Here is a 24,142-nt window from a genome sequence, read left to right as displayed (position 1 = left end):
TTTTTTGCATTTTTTTGACTTAAAATGTTGCACAAACATATATATATGCATAATATACATGAAACACACATATATTCATCAATAACCAGTATATAATAACTACAAATAAATTTCTCATAAAACAATTCCAAATAATTAAGATAATCAGATTTACAAACTAAAATTCCAATATTAAATTAAAATATAATTACAACATTAAAATCTAAAAAAACCCCATACAACATCTAATTCACTATTCTTGCATCTTGGATCTTCGATTTCAGATCTTGATCAATATAACTGCATCAATTAAAACAAAAAAATAAATCAATTAAAATAAACTGTGAAAAAAAAAATAACCAAAACACTGCATGTAACCATTAATTGAATAAAATCAGTTTAAAACCCACATAAACAAAAACAAATACCCAGAAATTAAACAAAAACCCAGGAAAAAAAATTAAACAAAAATAAAATTAAATCCCTAAAATCAGTTTACTATCTCACACCAGTCACCACCCCACCACCTTAACCCACCATCCGCACCACCTTAACCCACCATCCGCACCACCCGAACACCCACCATCACCCACCAGACCCACCCACCAACTTAACCCAAAAATACCCAAAAATAAAAAAAGAAAATACAAACCCAGAAACTAGTAAAACCCGAGCTCAAAATCGAAAAAAAAAACCAGAATAAAATCGAATAGAACCTAGAAGGAGATCGGATTAAAATCAATTAAAATCGATGAAAACACTCAAAAAATCCAAAATCGACTAATTAACAATTAATTAAACCCAACAAAATCCAAAAATCGATTAAAATCGACTAATTAAACACAAAATTAAACCTAGCCTCTTGCATGTCTTCGTTGTTGTTGTTGCGGTGGCGGTTTAAGGTGGTGGGGTGGTGGTTTAACCTAGGGCGGAGATCGAAGAGGAGAGGAGATCGAGAAGGAAAAAAAAGACGAAGAGGAGAGGAGATCGAGAAGGAAAAAAAAAGACGAAGAAGAGAAGGAAAAAAAAGACGAAGAGGAGAAGGAGATCGAATAGGAAAGAGAAGGAAAAAGGAGAGGAGAGGATCTCAACCAGAAGAAGAGGAGAGGAGAGGAGAGGAGAGGAGAGACGAACCAGAAGAAGAGGAGAAGAAGAGGAGAGGAGAGGAGAGGAGAGAGAGAGAATGAGAGGGAGGCTGATGAGTGATTAGGGTTTGGGTTTGGGGTTTTTATATGGGCCGCTTTTTTTTTTTTTTTAATTGGATATTGCCACCGGTTCAAAACCGGTGGCCTTATAATTATTGCCACGGGTTTGGTTTGAACCGGTGGCAAAACCGGTTTGGCTAATCCCGCCCATTAATTAAGCCACCGGTTTTCAAAAACCGGTGGCCAATTAGCGGTGCATTTTTCAATTTTTCTACTAGTGTTTTGTTTGAGGAGGAGAGATTGAGGATTTGAGTTGTTTGGGGAGGGGATGCGGTGGTGGTTCAAGGGGAAAGAGAGGTGCGGAAGGGGTGGGGAATTGTTGTAATTGGTTGCGAATTTGATGTTTGCGGTAGGCGAATTGGTGATTGCAAAAATACCATCAATAATCCACAAGTTTAAAGTTTAATTAATACCAAAATTGCTTATATATTTCTCCTTTGGTGTCCACCTTAACATCAGCACCAGTGCCCACACCCACCTTCTGGATCCCTCAACTACAAAGATGGCGACTTGTCCTTCAGCTTCCACTTAAGGCGGGTAACAGGAAGAACTTTTCAAGGACAGAGACACAACTAGTTATGAAGATGTTGATTAGGATGAAAAAAAAAACTTAGGATTTGCTTTCATTAATTAATGGTTCGGATATTGAAAAAATTGACTGTGATTTAATATATGTTAGAAGATAAAGTAATTTAATCGAAGTAAATTAGAGGGAAATCGGGAAATTTAAAAAGTGGGCCCACGAGCTTCTAGAATTAGGTAAAAGTTTGTTTTTTTTTTTTTTTTTTTTTTTTTGTGTGTGTGTGTGTGTGTGTGTGTGTGGAGGGAGGGAGGGGGGGATGGAAGACGTTAGCAGGATTTTATTCCAAATCAAACTCCCGCAAGAGCTAAAATGCTATGTGGGAATTAGGCAAAAGGTGGTGAGTATTGACTTCTTTTTTATTTTTAAAATAATAATAATAATAATAATAATAATAATAATAATAATAATTTCATGGGTGATAGTATCAAAAGGTGAGTTATTTGTGTGAGGTAAAATGCGAAATTTTTATTTAACTGGCAAGTGCACAAATAATTCTTTCCCCTCGTGCTGGAAAGTGATACGTAATATAAATAAATATTTATTTATTTACTACTCCCTCCGTCCCCGAAAGAATGATCCATTTAGGTTGATTTCGCGTGTATTAAGAAACTTAATTTCCAAGTACAAATGTATGGGAAAACACAAGTCATTAATAATTTGCAAGTACAAATGTATGGGAAAACACAAGAAAAATTAATGGTGACAGAAGAGAGAAAAAAAGGTTAGAATTTTAGAGAGGAGATGGCACAAAGATCTAAAAGAATACAAGGGTAAAATAGGGAGAAGGAGCTATATGACAAAAATTTGTGGTAAAGGTGGTGTTCATTAGTAGAATTCGAAATGGTCCTAGCTGTTAATTTCGGAGTACTAGTTAACTTTTATTTATAATCTAAAATGTGTTCACGAACAATGCTATTAGAACCTAATTATGCTTGATTGATGAACATCTCGTGCAAAAAACTTGCCAACTAGCTATATTCATCAAATGTGAAACATCAATGTGAATGAATGTACTCCTTGCATTGTTAGCTACTTTCGAGTTCAGGGCTTCAGGCACAATTCTGTTTCGCATATTGTTACATTTTAGGCATTGGCTTGGATTTGGAATGTATGCCTATGTGTGGTTGCTGTTGGGACTCGTGACTGTTTATATGCTTGTGTGATTTTGTTTATTTTTTCACCTTGGACTTTTTTCTTCAGATATTCTAAGGTATGCACATTTCATTGATGGGACCAAAATTCCTTATACTCCCTACGCTCACAATTATCTGCAACATTTGTTATAAATGGGTGCTCTCTAGTATGTGCAACAAATTTTTATCTTTCCTCTTTTAGTATATTTTAAAGTGTAAAAATACCATCTTACTAAACTTAAACATATGGGACAACTTTCTCTCTCCAATTTCCCACTTACTTTAACCCACTATCAAACTTAAACATATGGGATCACTTTTTCTCTCATATTTCCCTCCTTTTTACAATTTAATTAAACCCACTTAAACTTAATTAAACTATACTAAAAGCTTTGCCTAGTGTCCGCAAAAAGGGCGTTCGGTGCAGATAATCGTGGGCGGAGGAAATATATGAAATGTAGCACCAATTTCTGCCCTTGCCAAAATAACTAGTCTTAGCAACAAAATCAATGTGATCATGGAAAAATAGAACAATAACTTGGTAGACATAAGCTTTTGATGAGTGGCTTATTTCAGTCTAAAAGGCTAAACTAGAGCTGGTTATTGGATAAGGTAGCCCAATGATGAAAGGGTTAAGGCGAATCTTAAAGAGTTTTTAATGGATATGGTTTTTAATGGATAGGGCCCTTATTGGATTGAGTCAATATAGGACCAAAATGTTTTTCCAATCTATTAACTATTACTAAAACAGAAGTTGCTGACATCACCATTGCCCACAAGTCGCTTTCTCAATAAAATTTTCCCGCTTATATGCAATGATGATGTCATCTTTTTTTTTTTTTTTTTTTTTTTTTTTTTTGTAGAGCTATTAAATATAACATTTTGAAATTTAAATATTGGAAGCTTCTACATTACAATTAAAACATATCAATTTATCGTAGAAAATTGAAACAATTTTAAATAGTACACTATTAAATGACCTTCTACATTGAATTATGAATAAGATGACGTTGAACAAATAATACATCATAATTCTTATTTATATTCATGTATAACGATTTATTTTTAAAATGTACAAATTAAAAATAGGTTTTATATAAATCGTGCATCGCACGGGTTCAAACCTAGTTTGATTAATAAAGAAAATAGATAATGTAAAAATAATTACATAGATAAATTTGTATTCATATATACTTATTAATGGCTTTGTCCAATAATTATTTTAATTGAAATTTTGTAGGCTCACCCATTACCGACCCAATATTGACCCGCGACCCGCATTGGCCCAACCCGATATTGACCCTATAAAATATGATCCTCTTTGACCTGACTCGCACTGATTTGACCCGACCCGCCCAATAACCAGGTCAAGGCTTAACAAAAGAAAAATTCCATTTCTGAATGCACATGATTTTGCCTAATCTCCTTTATCTATAGAGTTTCTTGAATCTCATTTCGTGTTCCATGTTCTGATGACTAACCATGCATGTTCCTGTTCAAGCTACTCTTAACAAACTAATTATGCATTGCCAATTATACTCCTTTCCATTAGGCCAATTCATCAAAAATCAAATAAAAACAACAAAAATAATCTAAAGTTGGCTCTAACAAGCACAATTTGTCAATCAGTTGAGTATAATTTGGTCGTATTGCTAGTACTTAAGCTAGACTTCAACTTATTTCATACTTGATACCATATAATAAATTGCTTCTTTCTTGAACTTAGTGGAGGACATTTGTTGTTACAAGCCTCCTGTTTGTTCAAGATAACATTAGCTACACACCCTTACCTGTTTGTTCATGATATTTTTAATAAACAACGAACTCACTTCCTACTGGCGATAGTTGTACCAGGCTACCAGCTATATGTGTTAAACGCGGGCCTGGGCCACACCCGCAAACAAAGAAAGAGAGTCCACTTCACAAGATCAAAGGAGGTTCCATCCCAAAACCATATGGTAATAGGAGGAGTAGCCCCTTAACCTTATAAAGTGTTTAACTCTCTCTTATTTTAATCAATGTGGGACTCTTATATGTGTTACTTGGTGGGATTTACTTCAACAATATGTCTTTCATCAAGACCGTTAGATATATAGGTTGAATTGTTTTAGTTTTTGTTTTTTCTACTGGTTGTGTGTAGTATTTTGTTGATGAACTAAAAAGTCTGAAGTATTGGCTTTCAAAAAAAAAAAAAAAAAAAAAAAAAAAAAAAAAAAAAGTGTGAAGTATTGAAATCAAATGCACTATTGAAAAATTATTCATAATATTAGTCCAACTTAATAAATGGCTCGGGTACCCCAAATCTATAAAATCTTCAAGGGCTGATAACATGACAAGTACTAAGCTAAAAAGTTCCAATTTTATGAACTTCAGAAAATTTCCAATTATTTAACACAAGTTGAAATTTCAATTGACTACGATTTGTAGAAATTGCCTACATTACAATAGTTACATAGGCAAAACAATCAGAAAACGAAGCATTTGTTACACGTACAAAAGATGGTACTAGCTATGTCATTAATGTTCTTAAATCTAAATCAAACACTTACAAATGATAAACAAACAAAGAAATTAACGATAGTGTAACTTCACCTCCCTTGCTAAGTGCCAACACTAATTAGGACCCCCCAGCAAGTACAACAAATAACAAGGAAAATGACTAAATTCGAGCAATCATACTAATTGAGACTTAAAAGTATCTAAAAAATCGTACGGAGTACTGATCTTAAATTTCTTCATCTGTTGCAGCAAAATAAAGCATGATTGTAGATCATCCCAAACCAACTAGGTATCAATCCATGTGGCTTGTCTGATCTTGTTGATTAGTCGATGTCTCGTGTGTCCTAGATGGCGATTCAGTCTCAGACAATCTCCCTTATGACCCAAATGTCTCACCCCCACGCTCAACACTGCAAGTTGTTTTTCTTTGTAACAGAGGTGTCTCATCCTCTTCCTCTTGTTCTGTAGATGGTGATGCAGCAGTCGACATTTCAGGAACTTCTGTCTCTAACTCCAAAGAAGGTCTAGATGGAGAATTATCACGCGATGTTTCAGAATCAGTCTCATACGTTCCCCCTTGTGACCCAAATCTCTCACCCCCATTGTCAAACTCTTCCTCCTCTGGTTCTGTACCTGCTGATTCAGCAGACGGCCGCTGCTGTAGAAATCTTACCACCTCAACACGCACAGGGTCTCTCAGACTCTTAATATTATCATTACCACCTGCTGTCAATCTTTCAGGAACATCATCTACAAGAAATCCGTCCTTCAGAAGATCAATTGCCGCGGGTCTCTCAGAAACGGGACTTACTTTCTCAGTTTGTGGCTTAGCAGTTGTTACTTGGTAGACAAATGGTGCAACGTAAGTGTAACACCCCCAAATCTCCCTCTACGGAAATACCAATATAATACGTATAATTATACCGTAGAGATAGACTTAGGCGTATTACCGCCGCGTGATTACACAAGGCTACTCAAAATACTTTACTCAATAACGCGGAAACTCAACTTTCTTTTATTAACACTTATGAAAATAGTAACATTGTTATGAGTACCCTAAATAAAGACAAGACCAACAGTCCTAAACTAGGTAAAGCAAATCCCGGGACTCCCATATGCTCATTCATGACTCCACCTAAAAATAGTCAACACTGTTTACCATTACGGTAAACAAGGTGAACCAAAACAAGTAAGAAATACGGATTAACAAATTATGCTAAGTACGATAAGTGCAAGATAATGTAAATTCAATTTATTCACAAACATGCTTTAAAACCAATTTCAATAATTAATCCAATAATTCCAAAACTCATGATTGAAAACCAATTCCAAAGATTCAACATTCAAAATAATTGATAAACCAATTCTTTTAAAATCCAATTCCTTTTTGAACCAATTTCTTTTAATCCAATTCCTCACCCAAGTGTGCACACCCCCCAAGCTAGTCTCCTTATATTACAAGCTAGGCTATTCTTGAGGAAAGACTAGGTCATACAAAGTCCATAGTCTTTCAATAAACCAAAACCACGTAGTGGGATTACCAACATGCTTATAAAGCATTAATAATAATATTTTAATGGTTCAATAACAAATCCTTTTAATATCCAATAATTCCAATATAATTCAAACTCCTTCCACATACTTTAAAAATCAAAAACCTTTTAAATAAATACTTAGAGAATAAAATCTCATATTAATACTTTTCAAAATCAATAACTCTCCTTGAAAAACCTTCTACTCGTATTTAATTCAATAAACTTTTCAAATCATATCCAAACATGATAAGTAATTCAAACCATTCAAAACATGATTTAAAAATCAATCATTCAAAATACTTTTATTAAAACAAATATTAAAATCAATGCCTCCAAACATACTTTATTTCATAAATCATAATTCAATTCAATTCAATCATCAATCAAATCATGTAAAAACATGATATTCAAACCAATCACTTTCGAAAGTATCTAGCCACCTAAACGTACCTTGATCCTTGCTTAGCTTTACACACCAAAAGAACCTCAAGAATCTTGGCCGAACACACCCTACAAATAAATATAACCTTAATCAATATAAGGTTAACAAATAATTTAAAACCCCCCAACTATATGTACATGAACCTTTTAAATTAGTTTCTCATAAACATCATTAAAAGTATGATTTTATACAATTAAAACTACTCATAATAATTTTTATAAATCCTCCATAATAACAATAATAATACTTGAATAAGAGAAGAGAAAAAGAAAAGATAAGTAACCAAGGAAAAGAGAAGAATTGGATTTGCGTAGGAAATAATAAGCAGAACTTGCAGAGGCTATAACTCCTTCGATATAGCTCCGAATTGGGTGATTCTTGAGCCTAACCTCAAGGACTTTTCGAGAGGAACAACTTTTTGTGACGTCAATACCCCAAAAACTGACCAGAAGTGCCTGAAAATTGGCTTCAAAGATAAACGGGATGATTTGTGTAAAATTAAGGAGAAGAATAAAAGAGAATTGGTGTGAAGAATGTGATAGGTATGAAGGGGTATTTATAGGCTAGTATGAGCATGAATTATGGTAGGAAAATGTAGGAAGAATTATGGTAATTAGGGTTTAAGAGATTACTTGGAGAAGTGAGTAAAGAATTAAGGAAAGTTTAGATATTAAGCTTGAATATGGAATGTATGTATGTCATGAAAAATAATAAGGAAATTAGAATTACTTGGGGAATAATTGATATGTCCATTTTATATAGAGATTTATCCCCGTCCCTTGGTTGTAATTAGTAGTGATTTTGGCTCTTTCGAGCCAATGTTATTACTAACTAGTTGTGTCATCGCGCGCGATAGCCCAATAAACTAATATTAAGCATCGATAATATAGTAGCGTAAGTGAATGTGTAATAATACTTATTGTTGTATTTATCATTAAGGAGTAGAAACGATTGTTATTGTTTTGTTAAATAATTATAATTTGATGTTTGTCAAAAATGTAAGAATAATTAAGCATTTTATAATTAAGTATAGAAATATTATTCATATTGTCTATAAGTATATTAATATTGTATAAATTACCTCACGTTTTTAAAAATTACTCACCCCTAAAGTATTTACTTATCCTTATAGAATTTATTAAATCCTAGAAATCATACACACACCTTTAAGTAGTTTTCTCACCCCCTAAATGTCATAATAGTTTGCCTACCTCTAAAAATCATATATAAATTACCCTTAAATAATTTGTTCACCCCCAAAGAATTTTCTCACTCTAAAAATCATATTCAAATTACATCACCCTAAAATAGTTTGCTCACCTCCATATAGTTTGCTCATGCCTAAATAATTTGCTCACCCTTTAAAAATTGTATACATCATTGAAAGCTGCATCTTGTACAACATATTCTTTGTGGAAATAAAAGCTACCTTTGATTAATTATAAAAAGCACTATCCTCTGTTACACCCATCACAACTCATCTTGCTTAATTGGTTCTGATTTCACATCTAAGATCGAGCAACATTCGTATGGTCGGTATCCTTCACTGGCTTTAAATCCTCGACCAACATGATTATTGACCAACATGATTATTAACCTGCGGCATCAAATAAAATAAGTAAATAAACACCACCGCTTTCCTGCCAAACATATTGAAAAATTTGAATTCAATGAAAATAAACACATTACCATGTATGTATAAGCTAATAAGAAAAGCAGAATACAGGAAAACTCCAATGCAATACTTACCTGCAAATCTTAGACAATCCAAACTCAAACAGGAGAACAAGAAATAAATACGCAAAATACAACAACATATCATTTACAAGAAAATCCTACAAAGCACATGTGATATATACAATAACCACAATTGATTTTACAACTGAAATCCATCATACATACTAATCACTCCAAAATGTGTGAAAACATTCAACAATAATAAGATTAATAAACAAGCAATGCAACAAAAATAGAAAGGGGGAAAACATTCAACAATGTCTAAGTAATCTAAAAAAAGGAAAATTAATTAAATTGTCTTAGATAATAATTATATCAAGTTTTAGGGTATGGTATCGACTGTATTGAGTAGCAAAAAGAGTTATAGAGCTCAAGTAAAAGAATAGTGTACTAATTAGAGTAAAATTACACTAAACAATTTTTCATCCTTGTTCCTTCCTTCAAACCCATTGCAATTTTATCTTCTTTATTTCATATATCATTTTTTTCCTCTCTATTTCCTTCCTCCATAGCATCTAAGTCTCTTCAACAATTAAACGCTTAGAATGGTCTCTTAAATTGTTTCTCACCTCTCTCTCCATCTCTCTTTCCCACTATTTTTTAATGCCTTTGAAAATTATAGGTCAAACTTGTTCCCATATCACTCGATCATTATTTCATTCCTTTAAAAGCCCATGGCCCATACTCTTTCATTCTCTTAGTCTTTTTCTTTCTTTCTAATCCATTGTCCCTATTCTATCCTATAAAAGACATTGAAAATTATAGGTTATACTTGCTTCCTTTTCCCCGAAGCCCTCTTCCCCCTTTTCTCCCTAACCCCCTTTATTTTTCTCAACTTCTCTAACTTCTCCTCTCTATCCGCCTCTTTATTCCGGCCTCTCTATCCCTTTCTCTCTCCCCAACCTATCTCTCTCTCCTAGCCCCACTTTCCCTTAGTGTTCTAATTCTATCTCTTTTGACCCCTAGTGCTCTCTTGTAGCCTTGCTTCTCATTCTCCCTTTATTTCACTCTCTCTTTCTCCCAACTCCTCTTTCTTGCTATCTCTCTCTCTTCTTCCGGCTCCTTACTCCTAACCCCTTTTTCTCACCCTCTATCTCTCTCCCTACCCCTTTTTATTTCTCTCTCTCCTGACCCCTTTCTTCTCACCGTGTGCCCTTACTCTTCTCTCCTGGCCTGCCCTATATTCCCTTTTTTCCTCCCTCTCTCTCCTTTTTTCCACCTATCCCTCTCCCTCTCCACACTTGCTTCCTTTTCCCCCAAGCCCTCTTACCCCCCATTTCTCCCTAACCCCCTTTATTTTCCTCAACTTCTCTAACTTCTCTTCTCTCTATCTGCGTCTTTATTCCGACCACTCTATCCTTTTCTCTCTCGAGCCTTCCCTCTCTCTCTTCCCCGACCTATCTCTCTCTCATAGCCCCACTTTCCCTTATTGTTCTATTTGTATCTCTTTTGACCCTTATTGCTCTCTCGTGGCCTTGTTTCTCATTCTCTCATTCTCTCTTTTACTCGCTCTTTCACCCTATCTCTCTCTCCTAGCCCCACTCTCATTCTCGCTACCTTTCTATACAAATGTTCAAAAGTGTTGCAACAAATTTATCCCTAAATTTGTCACTAAAGATAATTCTTCATGTTCATTTTTTTTATTATGTGATGAGTAGATGACTCTAGTCTATAAGCACACATTCTCCACTTGTCTGCTAATATTTTATCAAGGCAAAACAACTTTGGAAGTTGATTCAGTATAAATATAAAATAATTTACCTAAAAAATTGAATTTGTATCTTCTCGAGATCATCTCAAAGTTCTTCATTTCCAATGAGCTTCTCTCAGATTTAGCCTTAACAATAATCCCCTGACCTACAGATGTTGGATCTGTCGACAAATTACTTGACCTTCCTCTGTAAAAGCAATAAGATGTTTATTAACCAACAACCCTAACTTCTACCACAACATTATTCATGAGAAGAGGACCATAATTTAAAATTAATATTTTTAACTTCTGTTTATAACTTGCGTTTCTTAATTACACTCAAAACTTGTTATACAAGTTCCAAATTCAAGATACACTCCAAATCCAAAACCCCAAATTTGTATAGTTCATGACTTTCCTAAATTTGCTATCTATGCCTCTAATGTATACCAAATTGTAGGGAAAGAAAAAACAAAAAAAATTGTACCTTTATTGAGTGAACAGAAGGCTACGATTCTCCATAGCTATTCCAATCCACCCCTCTGATTTGAACACATTTATCTGACCTAACAAAAGATCGCAAAGCGATATACCCAACATCAAAAACAAACATATAAATAACCAACATCAGCGTAAAAAGAATTAAATAGCATTATTTTATGTAGAAAGATACAAGGATATAATAATCTACCTTTAATTAAATGCATAAGGATTATCTCCATCAGCATATGGATTCAGAGACCCTTCGGAAAATATTTCACCGATATTGATAGGCTGAGAGTAACCCACTGCCCTAACTCTCTGCATTAAGAGACTATGTCATCAATTATTTTGTCCTCTAATTTATTGGGGACTTACAAAAGCAGCAACCAAGCATATTAAAACAACAGTCCAAACCATGAGTAGAAAAAGTAATCAACGGTGTAGGACAATTTATGAACCTAAGCGAGATAAAAGAACTCATCTCTAATTATTCCGATAAAATACTCAGCATATATGGCACAGCCTAAAGAAACAACCAGAACAAGTACAAATGATAGCTTTCATTACAGGATAAAACTAATCAAATTTATCAAAATTATCAGTGGTAATCAAAGCATAGGATGCCATCATTTGTGTTTCAACTTTTACAATTACTTAGCTTCCATGTTAAGTAATGGGTTACCAAAGAGGGGAAAACCCCACATGGTGAGAACCGAGATTTTTTTTAATGCCTCTAAATTCTATCAATTTGGTATTGAAATCCGGATTGCAATTTTTAGTACTAAGCAACAGCAGATATATTTCCTTCAAAATTCTTAGGTTTATAGATAACACACGGTTACACATAGATTACCTATATTACAGAACGGTGACACTCTATAGCTGGCTCATATCTCACTCTCTCCCTACTTATCAGCAATGTTAAAAACAGTATGACCAACACATTAACAACTCTTTCTAAATAATCCCATCATCATCAACTAAAACCCCCTTTGAGCCACGCCAAAAACATTATGACCAACTCATTAACAACACTTTATAAAATTATCATTTACAGCATGAAACATGAAAACTCCTTAAATGTAATTGAATAAAAGAAGGGAGAAAACAATTACTTGAGAAGATCGACATTGTATAGATCTTCGCCATCTTCCTCATCAACATTTATACTGTAAATACAATATAAAGGTAGTACTCTGACAGAAAATTCTGAAATTTTGTATATACCAGTATATATTCCTGGGATTTCGGGTCCTCCAAATTTAAATCCTAGCTTGCTGGAATTGGCTTTTCTTCGAGGATTCAGCTTCCTCAGTTGCCTCTATGTAACACAAACTCATTAGGCGTGAGAATTGTCCCCTGAGCTGCATATATTGATATAAGAGACATTCCTACAAAATCAACAACAAAAGTTCATCAATTTCATTTTCCCAAAAATTTAATTGAAAATACAGCAAACTTCTTTTCATTATTTTTATATAATTAATTAACTTACCAAAGAAAAAAAAAAAAACTCATGTTGTGTTATCCCACAAAATCTCATGTCCCCCCCACCCTCCCCCAGCAGCCCTATTCTCATAATATTCAATTCCTCATAGTAATTTTACTTTCACTACTCTCTCATGAAACTACCATATTGGAGTACTATTTTTACTTCACGCGAAACAAATAATGTAATTCACTCTATATAAGCAGATAAGATACTACATTCTCCTAAATTGCTATGATCGCTTAAACATACCATGGTAGACGCCTAAACTTCTTCTCAATCATCAACATGATTGCATTAATGAAACTTGTATCATGTGAAAGAATAATCAATGTACATTTCACCAATACAGTTTTTACGCAAACATCACTCGATTTTGCTTATGATTTTTTACTATGCAAATTTCCAAGAGCTGAAATTTCATTGATCTTAAGACCCGATATCACTCGATTTTGCTTATGAATCACTACCTTCTACTTCCTAAATTCCTATTACCATTGTTAGACCTAGAACCAATGTTAGGTTCTTGAAAATTAATACTCCCTCTCATCACACAGTTCTCGGACCTATTTGATCTGCTACATTATCAACAAAACATGAAAATTTTATAAAAATAAAAAACAATGTCTTGCAAAATTTTTTTGAAATCATCAATTTACAACAAACACAGTTTCTATTACTCCCCTTAATCACATTAAATCATGATATATACCCTTTCACAAGTCACACCATGAAAATCACTCATTTACTTATACTGCCTCCGTTACAGGTTATGTGCAACGATTAGACATTTTCTCTCTCTACTTTATGTCAAATCGTTGCACATAACCTATAACGGAGGTAGTAGTAGATTTAATATTCAAGCTAGCCAAATTAACATTCCATTAAACAAAAGGTTTTAAAGCTAAGTACTTTATGAAAACTTTCGTGTCTCACATTGTTGAATAGTATATTGATTTATGATTTATGATTTGTTTTTCTTCTTTCTTTGAGATGAACCATGCATTCACTTTTGCTCCCCACTAAATATAAGGTTCATCTGATGCGATCACATTCAATAATACATCAGCATAGCCAAATTAATATTCAATCAAGAAAATCAATTAAAAATGAGATATTAGTGACAAAAATTACAGTAATTTAAAAGTAGAAGAGAGAGAAAACAGACAGAGTGGTAAGAGTACTGACCCATCCTATTCAAAGGGACGGTGTCGCCGACAGAAAGAGTAACCATTGATAGCAATATTACTGAGATTGCAGCAAAGAAAATATCTAAATAATTGCATAATTCCCCCATTCTACACTGTCAATTAAATAGTCGTAAAATTAAACCAAATCCTAGATTGTCAAATTGATATTCCATGATTATATATATATAAAGAAATTTTAAAAAACTAAATATCATACCTTAGCTTCAATGTAAAACTTGGAATTTCAATGGAGAAGAAACTAACCCTAATATTCTGAAAGTATGTGTTTTTGGGTTTAGTCTCTACAGAGACTGGAAAAAATGGAGTGCAGAGTAGAGAGTAAAGAGAGAGAAAATGAAGTTAGAAAGGAGAGATGGAGTGATAGTGAGAAAGGGTTCAAAGGAGTGAGATAGGGTTCAAAGGAGAGAGAAAGCAAATGGAAGATTTGAATGGTGGAGCATGAAAAGGGGAAAAAGCAGGACTGAAATCTAGCCTGAAAGGCAATTTCGAATATTGAAAATAGCTCGAGGGTATAAACGGAACCACACTATACAGTGGTAGATAAAAGTATTTTAACAAAGACACAAGGGTAAAAGCGTCATTACACTATTAATTTGGAATAGTAACACTTGTTGTGGCTTTTGAAAGGGTTATAGATTGGTGTTTTCTAGTGTTTTCGTAGTCTTTGTTGAGTTTTGTAGGAAATTGCATCTTTGGAGCATTTTCCCAGGTTATTCATGGAGCAACTACGAGAATGAAGAGCACGACCATCATTGAAGCCCAAGGCCAGCTAGAGCCATCGAGCCGGTGATTAAGGGCTCGGTATTTGGAATACCGAGGTATTTGGACCGAGTATTCAAGAACCGAAGAGGAGATCCGGATTGGGCCGAGGAATCGAGCCCAATCGAAGTTCCGAAGCCTCAAAGAGGAAGTCTTCGGATGCTGCATCAACGAGCCATGTGTGCTAGGCACGCCCGATCGTGCGAGGCTTAGCACGATCGGGCGGATCTGTTGCGTAGGAGCACGAGGAAAAAGGCGCGCCCGATCGGGCGGCCCTTAGCCCGATCGGGCGCATGTTTCTCTAGGTGCTTGTTAGACGAGCACTTAGTTTCTAATTAGGAGTTGTTTAGAATTTCGTTTAAGTACGTTTTAGGATAATTATTTTTTACTTACTTCTTTCCTTTTAACTTTCTCTCTCTACTTAGTATTTTTTCTCTCTCTAGACTTCTCTCTGAACTTTTCCCTTGTTCTTGATTACTTTGTAATTCTGCCGATTCGGTACGATTTCTATTTTAATTAAATTCAGTAATTTCTTCCTTTCAATTCTTCATGTCTTATTTTATTACTTTGCATGTTTTAGATTTAATTATGTCTGAGTAGTTTAATTCTAGGGTTTATGGGGATCCATAATTAATATGAAGGGATAATTTGTTATTATTGATTATTGATATTGCATGATAATTTCTTATTGAATTGTTTTAATTCTTTGCAATTAAATTATGAATCGAGCAGATGTAATTTGATTGTGAATGTTTAGCAATATTGAATTGATGAATCGAGCAGATGTCAATTTGATATTAAAGGCTATTTTCAATAGGAACTTAGATCTAGTAAATTGCAAGAGCCTGTTAGATCTATGTTGATTAATAAATTGCGAGAGCCTGTTAATCATGTTATCTGTGCAATGTTGATTATTGATTGTTATGTTTTATCCCAGAATATTAATTATTAGTGAATCTGTGACCCTAGGCCTTCTTATTATTGATTTTCTCCCTAAACTTAATCTCCGTAGTATATTTTCATATTAAAAACAACAAATTGATTACCTTAATAATTTAGATTATAATTAATTAATTAGGAATAGAAAGACCAGTTTCCCTGTAGACTCGACCCTACTTCCCTATCTACTTTAGTTAGAGGACTTAGGTAATTACTTTTGATTAGGTGATACGACTTTAGCCTGTCAATAATCAAGAGGAACAAAAGACAAGAGAATATGATGATTGGATACTAAAAAGATGGATAATAAATATACTAAAATACTTTTTTTATAAAATACTTCTTAACTAATTAATTAGAAAATATGTATAAAAATACGGGGTATTACAGTAAGCACCACTATACTTATTACCTGCTAAAAGCAAGAAAACACCAGCCAGAATAGTCCAAATGAACAGAGAAACCATAATAACTTTATCAAGTACAACAATGTGCTCATTAACATTTCCTCCTGCAAAAAATGTAATGGCACTAGTCCAAAATCCATTTATAGGGAGGTTTTGAGGAGGGTTTTGAGGTTTTTGAGGGGGGTTTCCAGCGTTACCAGAGGGGTTTTGAGGGGGGTTTCCAGCGTTACCAGAGGTTGATGCTGTGTTTCCAGGAGTAAAAGGGTCGTTCGACATTTCGTTTTCTTGAAAATAATACCCTCTAATAATTGCCACAGGCCCGACCCACAGCTAATAACAAATATTGGTTAATTTTAAAGAACCCACTATAGGCTTAAAAAAAAAGAACCCAGTATAAATGAAAACAAGAAACAAGTAACCCATTATTATAAAACATTTACATGCAACAAGATACGAAGCTCTTATGAAGAGAATACGTATATTAACTCACAGCTAGCTTATAATGATTCCTTATTTGCACATAGATATAAAATTGGATGGCATCAAAAGGCAAATTGCGCAGTAGAAAATTATAAGATTGAAAAGCATCGGTCAATATGACAACATTCCTCACAAAAGCTACATTTAGAAAAGAATGAAAAAAGAGCACATAGCCTACTAAGTACTAACTAACTTGACAAACAAAAGATATTTCTATCTTAACTGCACAACAGATTATCTCACTTAAAAAACAATCATACGCAGTGTATTAGGGGCTGTGGCAAATTGACCCGTTTGCATCCTTTGTTACAAAATCTATATTATTGTTTAGGATGAGTATATATTTTAAACCATATAGAGTTATAAACCAAAAAAGAGAAATGGTACAAATCTTAATACCACTGTTGGGACTCTGACAATAGAAGAGCAACATGTCACGTGCTGACTATTTTCCTAAGTCTTTTGCACGCGTCCTACTAGAATTACCCCCGCAACTCTAGTCAAGGATCCCCTAAAGTACCTTAGCTAGGCTAAGTACGATGCTTGAAGTTAAGTGAGTAAGCTAGAGAATGGCTAAGTAAGCAAGCAAGAGAGGACTTAGAAAGATTGCTTTAAGAATGCTTTATATTGCTTGAGAGAATTTGCAAAATGTATGGATGATGTACAAATGAGGGGGAGGCAGCCTATTTATAGTGCTCCCTTGGCCTAGAGACTTCTAGCCTAGAATGTTCTTACCTCCTCAAATGGAGGGTTCTAGAGCTGAGCTTTCTCTAGAGAGTTCTACACCACTTCTCTACTCCTCCCTATGTACATGTTTCTGGAGAGATCTAGGCTACTCTAGTTACAAAGAATGTACAAGATTGCCCTAGAAGATTCTAGAAGCTTCCGGAAGGCTCACGAACTTTGTAGCGCAATCTGGAACAATGTGTGACCCATATCCAAAATCTGACTCGACCATCATCTTCATTGGGTCCAAAAACGATGGGCCCCCAAGTTTCAGCCCGTTTGGGCTTCATTTGGGCCCCCAAACGGCCCATTATTGTGTCATTGTCACTTGGGTGTTCACTAGGATTTCAGCACTAATCCTATATAAAGCTCTATAGGGGAGAGGTGCTTCCTAGCACCCATGGGCAACTCCCTTGGCCCGAATTGTTGCCTAGTGCCCAAGTTTATCACTAATTTTCTATAGGTTGTATAACTTTATCTGTTTTTGAGATATAATAATAATAATAATAATAATAATAATAATAATAATAATAATAATACCAATAATAATAATAATATTAATAATAATAAATTATTGACCTAGAACTCCAACTCCAACCCTAATAATAATAATAGTAATAATAATAATTAATAATTAATAATAATGATGATGATGATGATGATGATGATAATAATGATATTGCTAACGAACCCTTTAGAATACGGAGTAGTTGATAAAATGGTACTCGTATTGATTTAAGAATGCATATGAAAATCACGCGTCAATCGGGGTGATTCATGTTTATTTCATATTAAAAGTTTTAATTTTCTTATCTTATCTTGTCCAAGTTTCCAACGCTTCCAGGACATCCATTCATTTTTTGCCTAATAATAAATAATTTTTTTTTTTTTTTTGAAAGGAACCTAATAATAAATAATTTATGTTGTTTAATTTGGAGTTGGCAAAGCCTCTAATTATTGAGTTATTAAAAACATCCACTCACTTTGACGAGTCAAACAAATTAATGGAAATAGATTCGATGTACTTGTCTTATAATACTTTTTTTAAAAAAAAAAAAAATAAATAAATTAAAAAAATTACAAAGGTCTTATACGTAGTAATACTTATGTACCTACGTCCTACAATCTATGAACAACGTAACATTAAAGCAGAACTATGTTTTCCCTTCAAAAATATTAATTATCCCTCCTAAATGCTTTAGTATTTTTTTTTTTTTCAATTGTTTAAAACTTTAAATCTAACATTATCCTACTTTTATTGCTTAAAAATTGTCACTATAACCTATGCAATTCACAATGTCTACACCAGTTAACATTTAGTTGCAATTTTGTGCGGCTATTATTTGAGAGGCATATAATATTCCAAAGTTGCAACTAAGGACCTGTTCTCATTGACTGGATTGAACTAAACTAAACTGAGCTGAGCTGAGCTGAACTGAACTGAGCTGAGCTGAGCTGAACAAAACTGAACTGAACTGAAATATATTTTATAAGAGAAGGAAATTAGGAGCTGAACTGAACTAAACTGAGCTGAACTGAAAATAAACGTATGAGAATAGGCCCTAAATGTTAACAGAGGTAGTAATTAATCTATTTAAACAAAATAATAAATTAAAATCACCCCATATAAATATACAATTAGTAAAAAAAAAAAAGGATTTTTTGTGAAAAACTACCTTTTAAACTCCAGATTTTGCGAAAAACTACCCTTAAAACAAAATGTTGTAATTAACTACCTTATAAAATATAAAACGTTGTAATTGATTACCTTCTACCAGAATGACACATTTGACTTTTATTTCCCGACGTTGACCATGTCACGTGAGGGTCACGTGACTCTTTAACGACTTAATTCCCCTCTTTTCCCCAAATTTCACGCTTTACACCAATTCAGCCCATATAGTTATCAAAGGGGTTGCAAATAAACAATATAAAATATGAATAATCGTATTGTTAAGGAAAATAGTTGGTATAAAGCGGGAGAATTTGGGAGAAAGGGGGGAATTAAGTCATTAAAGGGTCATGTGACCCTCACATGATATGATCAACACCGGAAAATAAAAATCAAATGTGTTATTCCGGTGGGAGGTAGTCAATTACAACATTTTATACTTTATAAGGTAGTTATTTACAACATTTTATACTTTATAAGGTAGTTAACTACAACATTTTGTTTTTAGGGTAGTTTTTCGCAAAATTCAAAGTTTAAAAGGTAGTTTTTCACAAAATATCCAAAAAAAAAATAATAATTAAAATAAAATTATGCAACTCTTAATTGACAATTGATGCAAATGAAAAATCAAATCTTTACTACATATGGAATACATATTAGATCCAAATAAACCTTGAGTAAAAAAAAAAAAAAAAATTATAAACACGAAAAGAAAGATAAGTATTGAGTACGAGTAATAAAAAAGAAGACATAATTAAATGAATATTTATCATACAATAATAAAATAATTAGGTCATACCCAATAAAATGAACATTTTAAATGTATGAACACATTAAATTGAGTACAAAATATGTGAATGTTATAAAAGATTTTAGTAAGCTAAAAAACCAAATCCTAAGTAGTGTACACTTCCTAAATCCTAAAAAGATAAAAATAAAAAATTCTAAGTAGTCTACACCTCCGGAGTCCGTACCTCACTACTCTGTAATAAATTGCTTGAAACAAATACCCTAACCATTCTTTCTTTCCTTCTTTCCCTTATCCGACATTAATTCCCTCAAATCTCAATCCTTTCTAAACAAAAAAATAAAAAAACAATGGAAGGTAAAGGGAAAAAAGAATTGCCAGCGATAGGAATCGATCTCGGGACAACATACTCTTGTGTTGGAGTATGGCAGCACGGTCGTGTAGAAATCATTATCAATGATCAAGGAAACAGAACGACACCGTCTTGTGTTGCTTTCAATCAAACTCAACGTCTTGTTGGCGAGGCTGCTAAAAATCAGGCTACTTCTAATCCTATTAATACTATTTTTGGTTCGTTTTCTACCTCTAATCCTTCAATCTTCATGCTACAATATAATTTTGCCTCGTTAATTATACTTCTTATGACAACGTTTGGTCACAGATGATATTCCTAAGCCCCTCGTTTGCACCAAAAAAAAAAAAACAGATGATATTCCTAACGTGTGCTGTCATGTGTGTCCAATATAATAGCATCCATGTTAGATAAAACTGACCCTAAACCCAGATGAAATTAATTTTATCGAATAAATATTTAATGTACACTAGCGTTATTGTTTTTTTATTTTTATTTATTTATTTATTTTTTTTTTTTTTTTTTTTGAATGGGATGTACACTGGCATTATTAATTAATCCGCAATTATGTAATACTAGCTAGATTGACTTTTTTTTTTAGATTGACATTCTAATGTGTGTCCAACATATGTCGATAACATTCGGTTAAGAATAAAGTAATTAATCCTAGATGATTTTTGTCGAAGGGAAATAATCTTTACACTTCAAATAAGTATCGTCAATTAATTGAAACTTATTGTTGTTGATTATTTTAATACTATCTTTGTTAGTATTTAGTTGTAACAAAGAAATATATTGTATTAAATAATACCCCTTTTTTACAACTAAAAGTTAACGGAGATAGTATTTATTGTAAACTAGCACTACTATTTGTATAAGCTATACTTATATTTTCTTATGTTGATTTTCCAATATGTGTCAATGTATGTCAAATTCTCCATAGCATCTATGTTTAATCAAACTAAACCAAGTTGATTTTTGTTAATTAAAAACTTAATGAGAAGATAGCACTCTAAAAATCTGATATTGTATTCAAAAGTGGTAACACTTGAATAAAGTGTTATACATTGAGATAAGTAGGGAAGTTGAAGTATTTAAGAATTGTATGAAGAAGACAAGGGGTTGATGATTATCGAAAAGTGTTATTAGAATGTAATTTTTTTTTTTATAGAAAAAGGAAAACTTGACAACTACCACCTACAATTATTGTTGTTTTAGCAATTACCACCTACAATGATTTTATTTTTTATTTATTTATTTATTTATTTTTTGAATTCTACCACCTAATATTTTTAAACCATCAAAACTTCCCACCCACTTGACTCTCAACTCAAATCAGGTAATAGTTATGTTTTTTTATTTTTAAAAAAGTTTATACTTCTCCGTTTCATAAAAATTGCAACATGAGCTCTCACATTTTTGTCAAAGTTTTGCAATTTATTTTGAAATAAAGTATTTCAAAAATTGATGCAATAGCTGTATTATATTTTTCAATTTCTTATAATTGCTTTCTTAATCACTGGAATAAACTACAGATGCAAAGAGGCTTATTGGCAGAAGATTCACTGATGAAGTATTGCAGAATGACATGAAACTCTGGCCTTTTAAGGTTATTTCTGCGTCTGAAGACAACAAACCTGTTATTGTAGTCACCTATAAAGGCGAAGAAAAGCAATTTGCTGCAGAGGAGATCTCTTCAATGATCCTGATGAAGATGAAACAGACTGCAGAGACCTACCTTGGCTCAGAAGTGAAAAATGCTGTTATCACTGTTCCGGCTTATTTCAATGATTCCCAACGTCAGGCAACAAAAGATGCCGGTACCATTGCTGGACTCAATGTCATGCGCATTATCAATGAACCAACTGCTGCTGCCATTGCCTATGGTCTTGACAAAATGGGCAATGATAGGAAAGAGACAGCTAAGAACGTGTTAGTTTTTGATCTTGGCGGTGGGACATTTGATGTATCTTTGGTCAGAATTGGTAAACAGGCTTATGAAGTGAAAGCTGTTAACGGAGACACTCATTTAGGTGGTCAGGATTTTGATAGTAGGATAGTTGACTACTTTGTGTCTGAATTTAAGAGGAAACATAACAAGGACATCAGTCAGGAGCGCAGGGCTATTGGGAGGTTGAGATATGCTTGTGAGAGGGCTAAAAGGATGCTTTCATCAGCTACGGAGACTAGTCTTGATGTAGATTGTCTCTACGAGGGTATTGATTTTTATTCAACCATCTCCCGTGCCAAGTTTGAAAAGTTGAACCTGGATTTGTTTAAAAATTGTATAAATCCTGTTAAGAGATGTTTGGAAGACGCCAATATGAAAAAGGGTGATGTTGATGATGTTGTTCTTGTTGGTGGGTCAACTAGAATTCCAAAAGTTCAAGAATTGTTGAAAGATTTTTTCAAAGGGAAGGAACTTTGCCAAAGCATTAACCCGGATGAGGCCGTTGCATATGGTGCTGCAATTCAAGCTGCAATCTTAAGCGGTGTACGTAACAATAAAGACTTCACACTAGTAGATGTTACTCCTTTGTCCCTTGGGGTTAGGCTTTATTATGGTGATATGTATATTTTGATCCCAAGAAATTCTACCATTCCGGTGAAAAAGTCGACTACTCTTCGCACTTCATATGATGGTGAGACAGCTGTTCCATTTAGTGTATACGAGGGTGAGAGACCCATCGCTGAAGACAACAACTTCTTAGGTACATTTACTCTGTACGATATCCCTCCAGCACCGAGAGGTCAAGAAAAATTTGATGTTTGCTTTGAAATCGACAATGATGGTATCCTTACTGTGTCAGCGCAGCATATAGGCACTGGCAACAAAAAACAAATAAGTATTGCAAATCACAGTGGTAGGTTATCCAAAGAAGAGATTGATCGGATGGTAGAGGAAGCCAACAATTACAAGGCAGAGGACAAGCAGCACAAAAAAGCTGTCAACGCAAAGCTTGCATTACATAATTATGCTGAAAGTATGTTGGACATGGTGGAAGTTCGCTTGAACAAGTTTCGAGAGTTTCTGAATAAGAGGAAAAGTTGAATGAACTCAAGACAATTCTCGACCTTATAATTGGAGACATGCCTTGACAACGGTGCTGCTATCAGCTAGAGATATTTCATGTCATTACTCGTTAGCTATAGGTTTCTAAATTCTTCACTTATCATGCATGTATAATCTTAGCTTCTGTCTATGGTCGTGTTACAAATTAGTTTTCTGAAAGTATGTTTTCGGGTCTTTTTAGATTGAATTGACCTTTAACAAGACTTAATTATTTTATACCCCCTTGAAGCTTTTATGGATTTGGGCTACCTCCTGAGCTATTAAGTTGAATTGGACTAATAATATGGATCATTATTTTTGAGTACTGCATTTGATTTTATTACTTTATACTTTTCAATAAAGTTCATCAACAAAAAAAAGCTACACTAAACCAGTAATAATAAAAACAGACTTGATGAATTATATAATCACAGCTGGTGCAACAATCGTCGTTAGGAAGAGACTGAGTCTATTGTTCATTAGGAAACCTCTATCATGAATCATAATATCAGCAGCGGAGTTATGGGCATTAAAAAATGGGAATGTTTTCTTACCTTTGTTTAGCCTTTTAGAGTGAAACAAACCACTCAAAAGGTTGTGTCTATTAAGATATTGTTCTGTTTTACATCATCACATTCATCTTTTTGTTCACAAGACTAGTTTTCATATAGGTGATACATTTCTAATATAGTCTCATCAATGGAATTTCGTAGCATAGAAAATCTACAGATAAGTCCAACGCGAAAAAGTAGACAAAATCACACAAACATGTCAAATAGCCTCACATGAGTGCCAACATCAACAAGATACTTAATAATTGTAAGCTTGGTCATTGTTACGATTCCAGCAGAACAGTATGTATGCAGGGTACCTCGATCCATGTCTGCTATCTCCTTTATCGCCGCCCCTCTCTTCAAGATAGCACCCGACCCTCTAAAGTCTAAACTGTCGCGATTGAGTCATGAGGACTGAGCAACCTGTAACATTTATAAGCCTGCTTCGTGAGACTCCTATTCAATTT

General features: G+C 33.8%; 1 protein-coding gene and 2 long non-coding RNA genes across 3 annotated transcripts; 1 reads left to right on the top strand and 2 right to left on the bottom strand.

The window, feature by feature from the left end:
* Nucleotides 1-110: 110 nt before the first annotated feature.
* LOC145615467 (uncharacterized) lies at nt 111-1,184 on the bottom strand. Its single transcript, XR_014107280.1, has 2 exons — nt 834-1,184; nt 111-279 (listed from the first exon to the last, which is right to left on the bottom strand). It is a non-coding gene; the product is annotated as an uncharacterized LOC145615467 (long non-coding RNA).
* Nucleotides 1,185-8,954: 7,770 nt separating this feature from the next.
* On the bottom strand, nt 8,955-13,158 carry LOC145615125 (uncharacterized). Its single transcript, XR_014107233.1, has 5 exons — nt 12,402-13,158; nt 11,495-11,604; nt 11,291-11,369; nt 10,875-11,011; nt 8,955-9,016 (listed from the first exon to the last, which is right to left on the bottom strand). It is a non-coding gene; the product is annotated as an uncharacterized LOC145615125 (long non-coding RNA).
* Nucleotides 13,159-20,067: 6,909 nt separating this feature from the next.
* On the top strand, nt 20,068-23,121 carry LOC145613754 (heat shock cognate 70 kDa protein-like). The gene is made up of 2 exons (XM_081668817.1): nt 20,068-20,287; nt 21,605-23,121. Exons 1-2 carry the CDS (start codon nt 20,068-20,070, stop codon nt 23,119-23,121), a joined length of 1,737 nt encoding a protein of 578 aa, XP_081524943.1.
* Nucleotides 23,122-24,142: the final 1,021 nt, after the last annotated feature.

The sequence above is a fragment of the Chenopodium album genome, chromosome 25 (assembly GCF_948465745.1).
Source record: "Chenopodium album chromosome 25, dcCheAlbu1.1, whole genome shotgun sequence".
Classification (NCBI taxonomy): domain Eukaryota; kingdom Viridiplantae; phylum Streptophyta; class Magnoliopsida; order Caryophyllales; family Amaranthaceae; genus Chenopodium; species Chenopodium album.
This window is presented reverse-complemented; position numbering and strand designations above follow the sequence as displayed.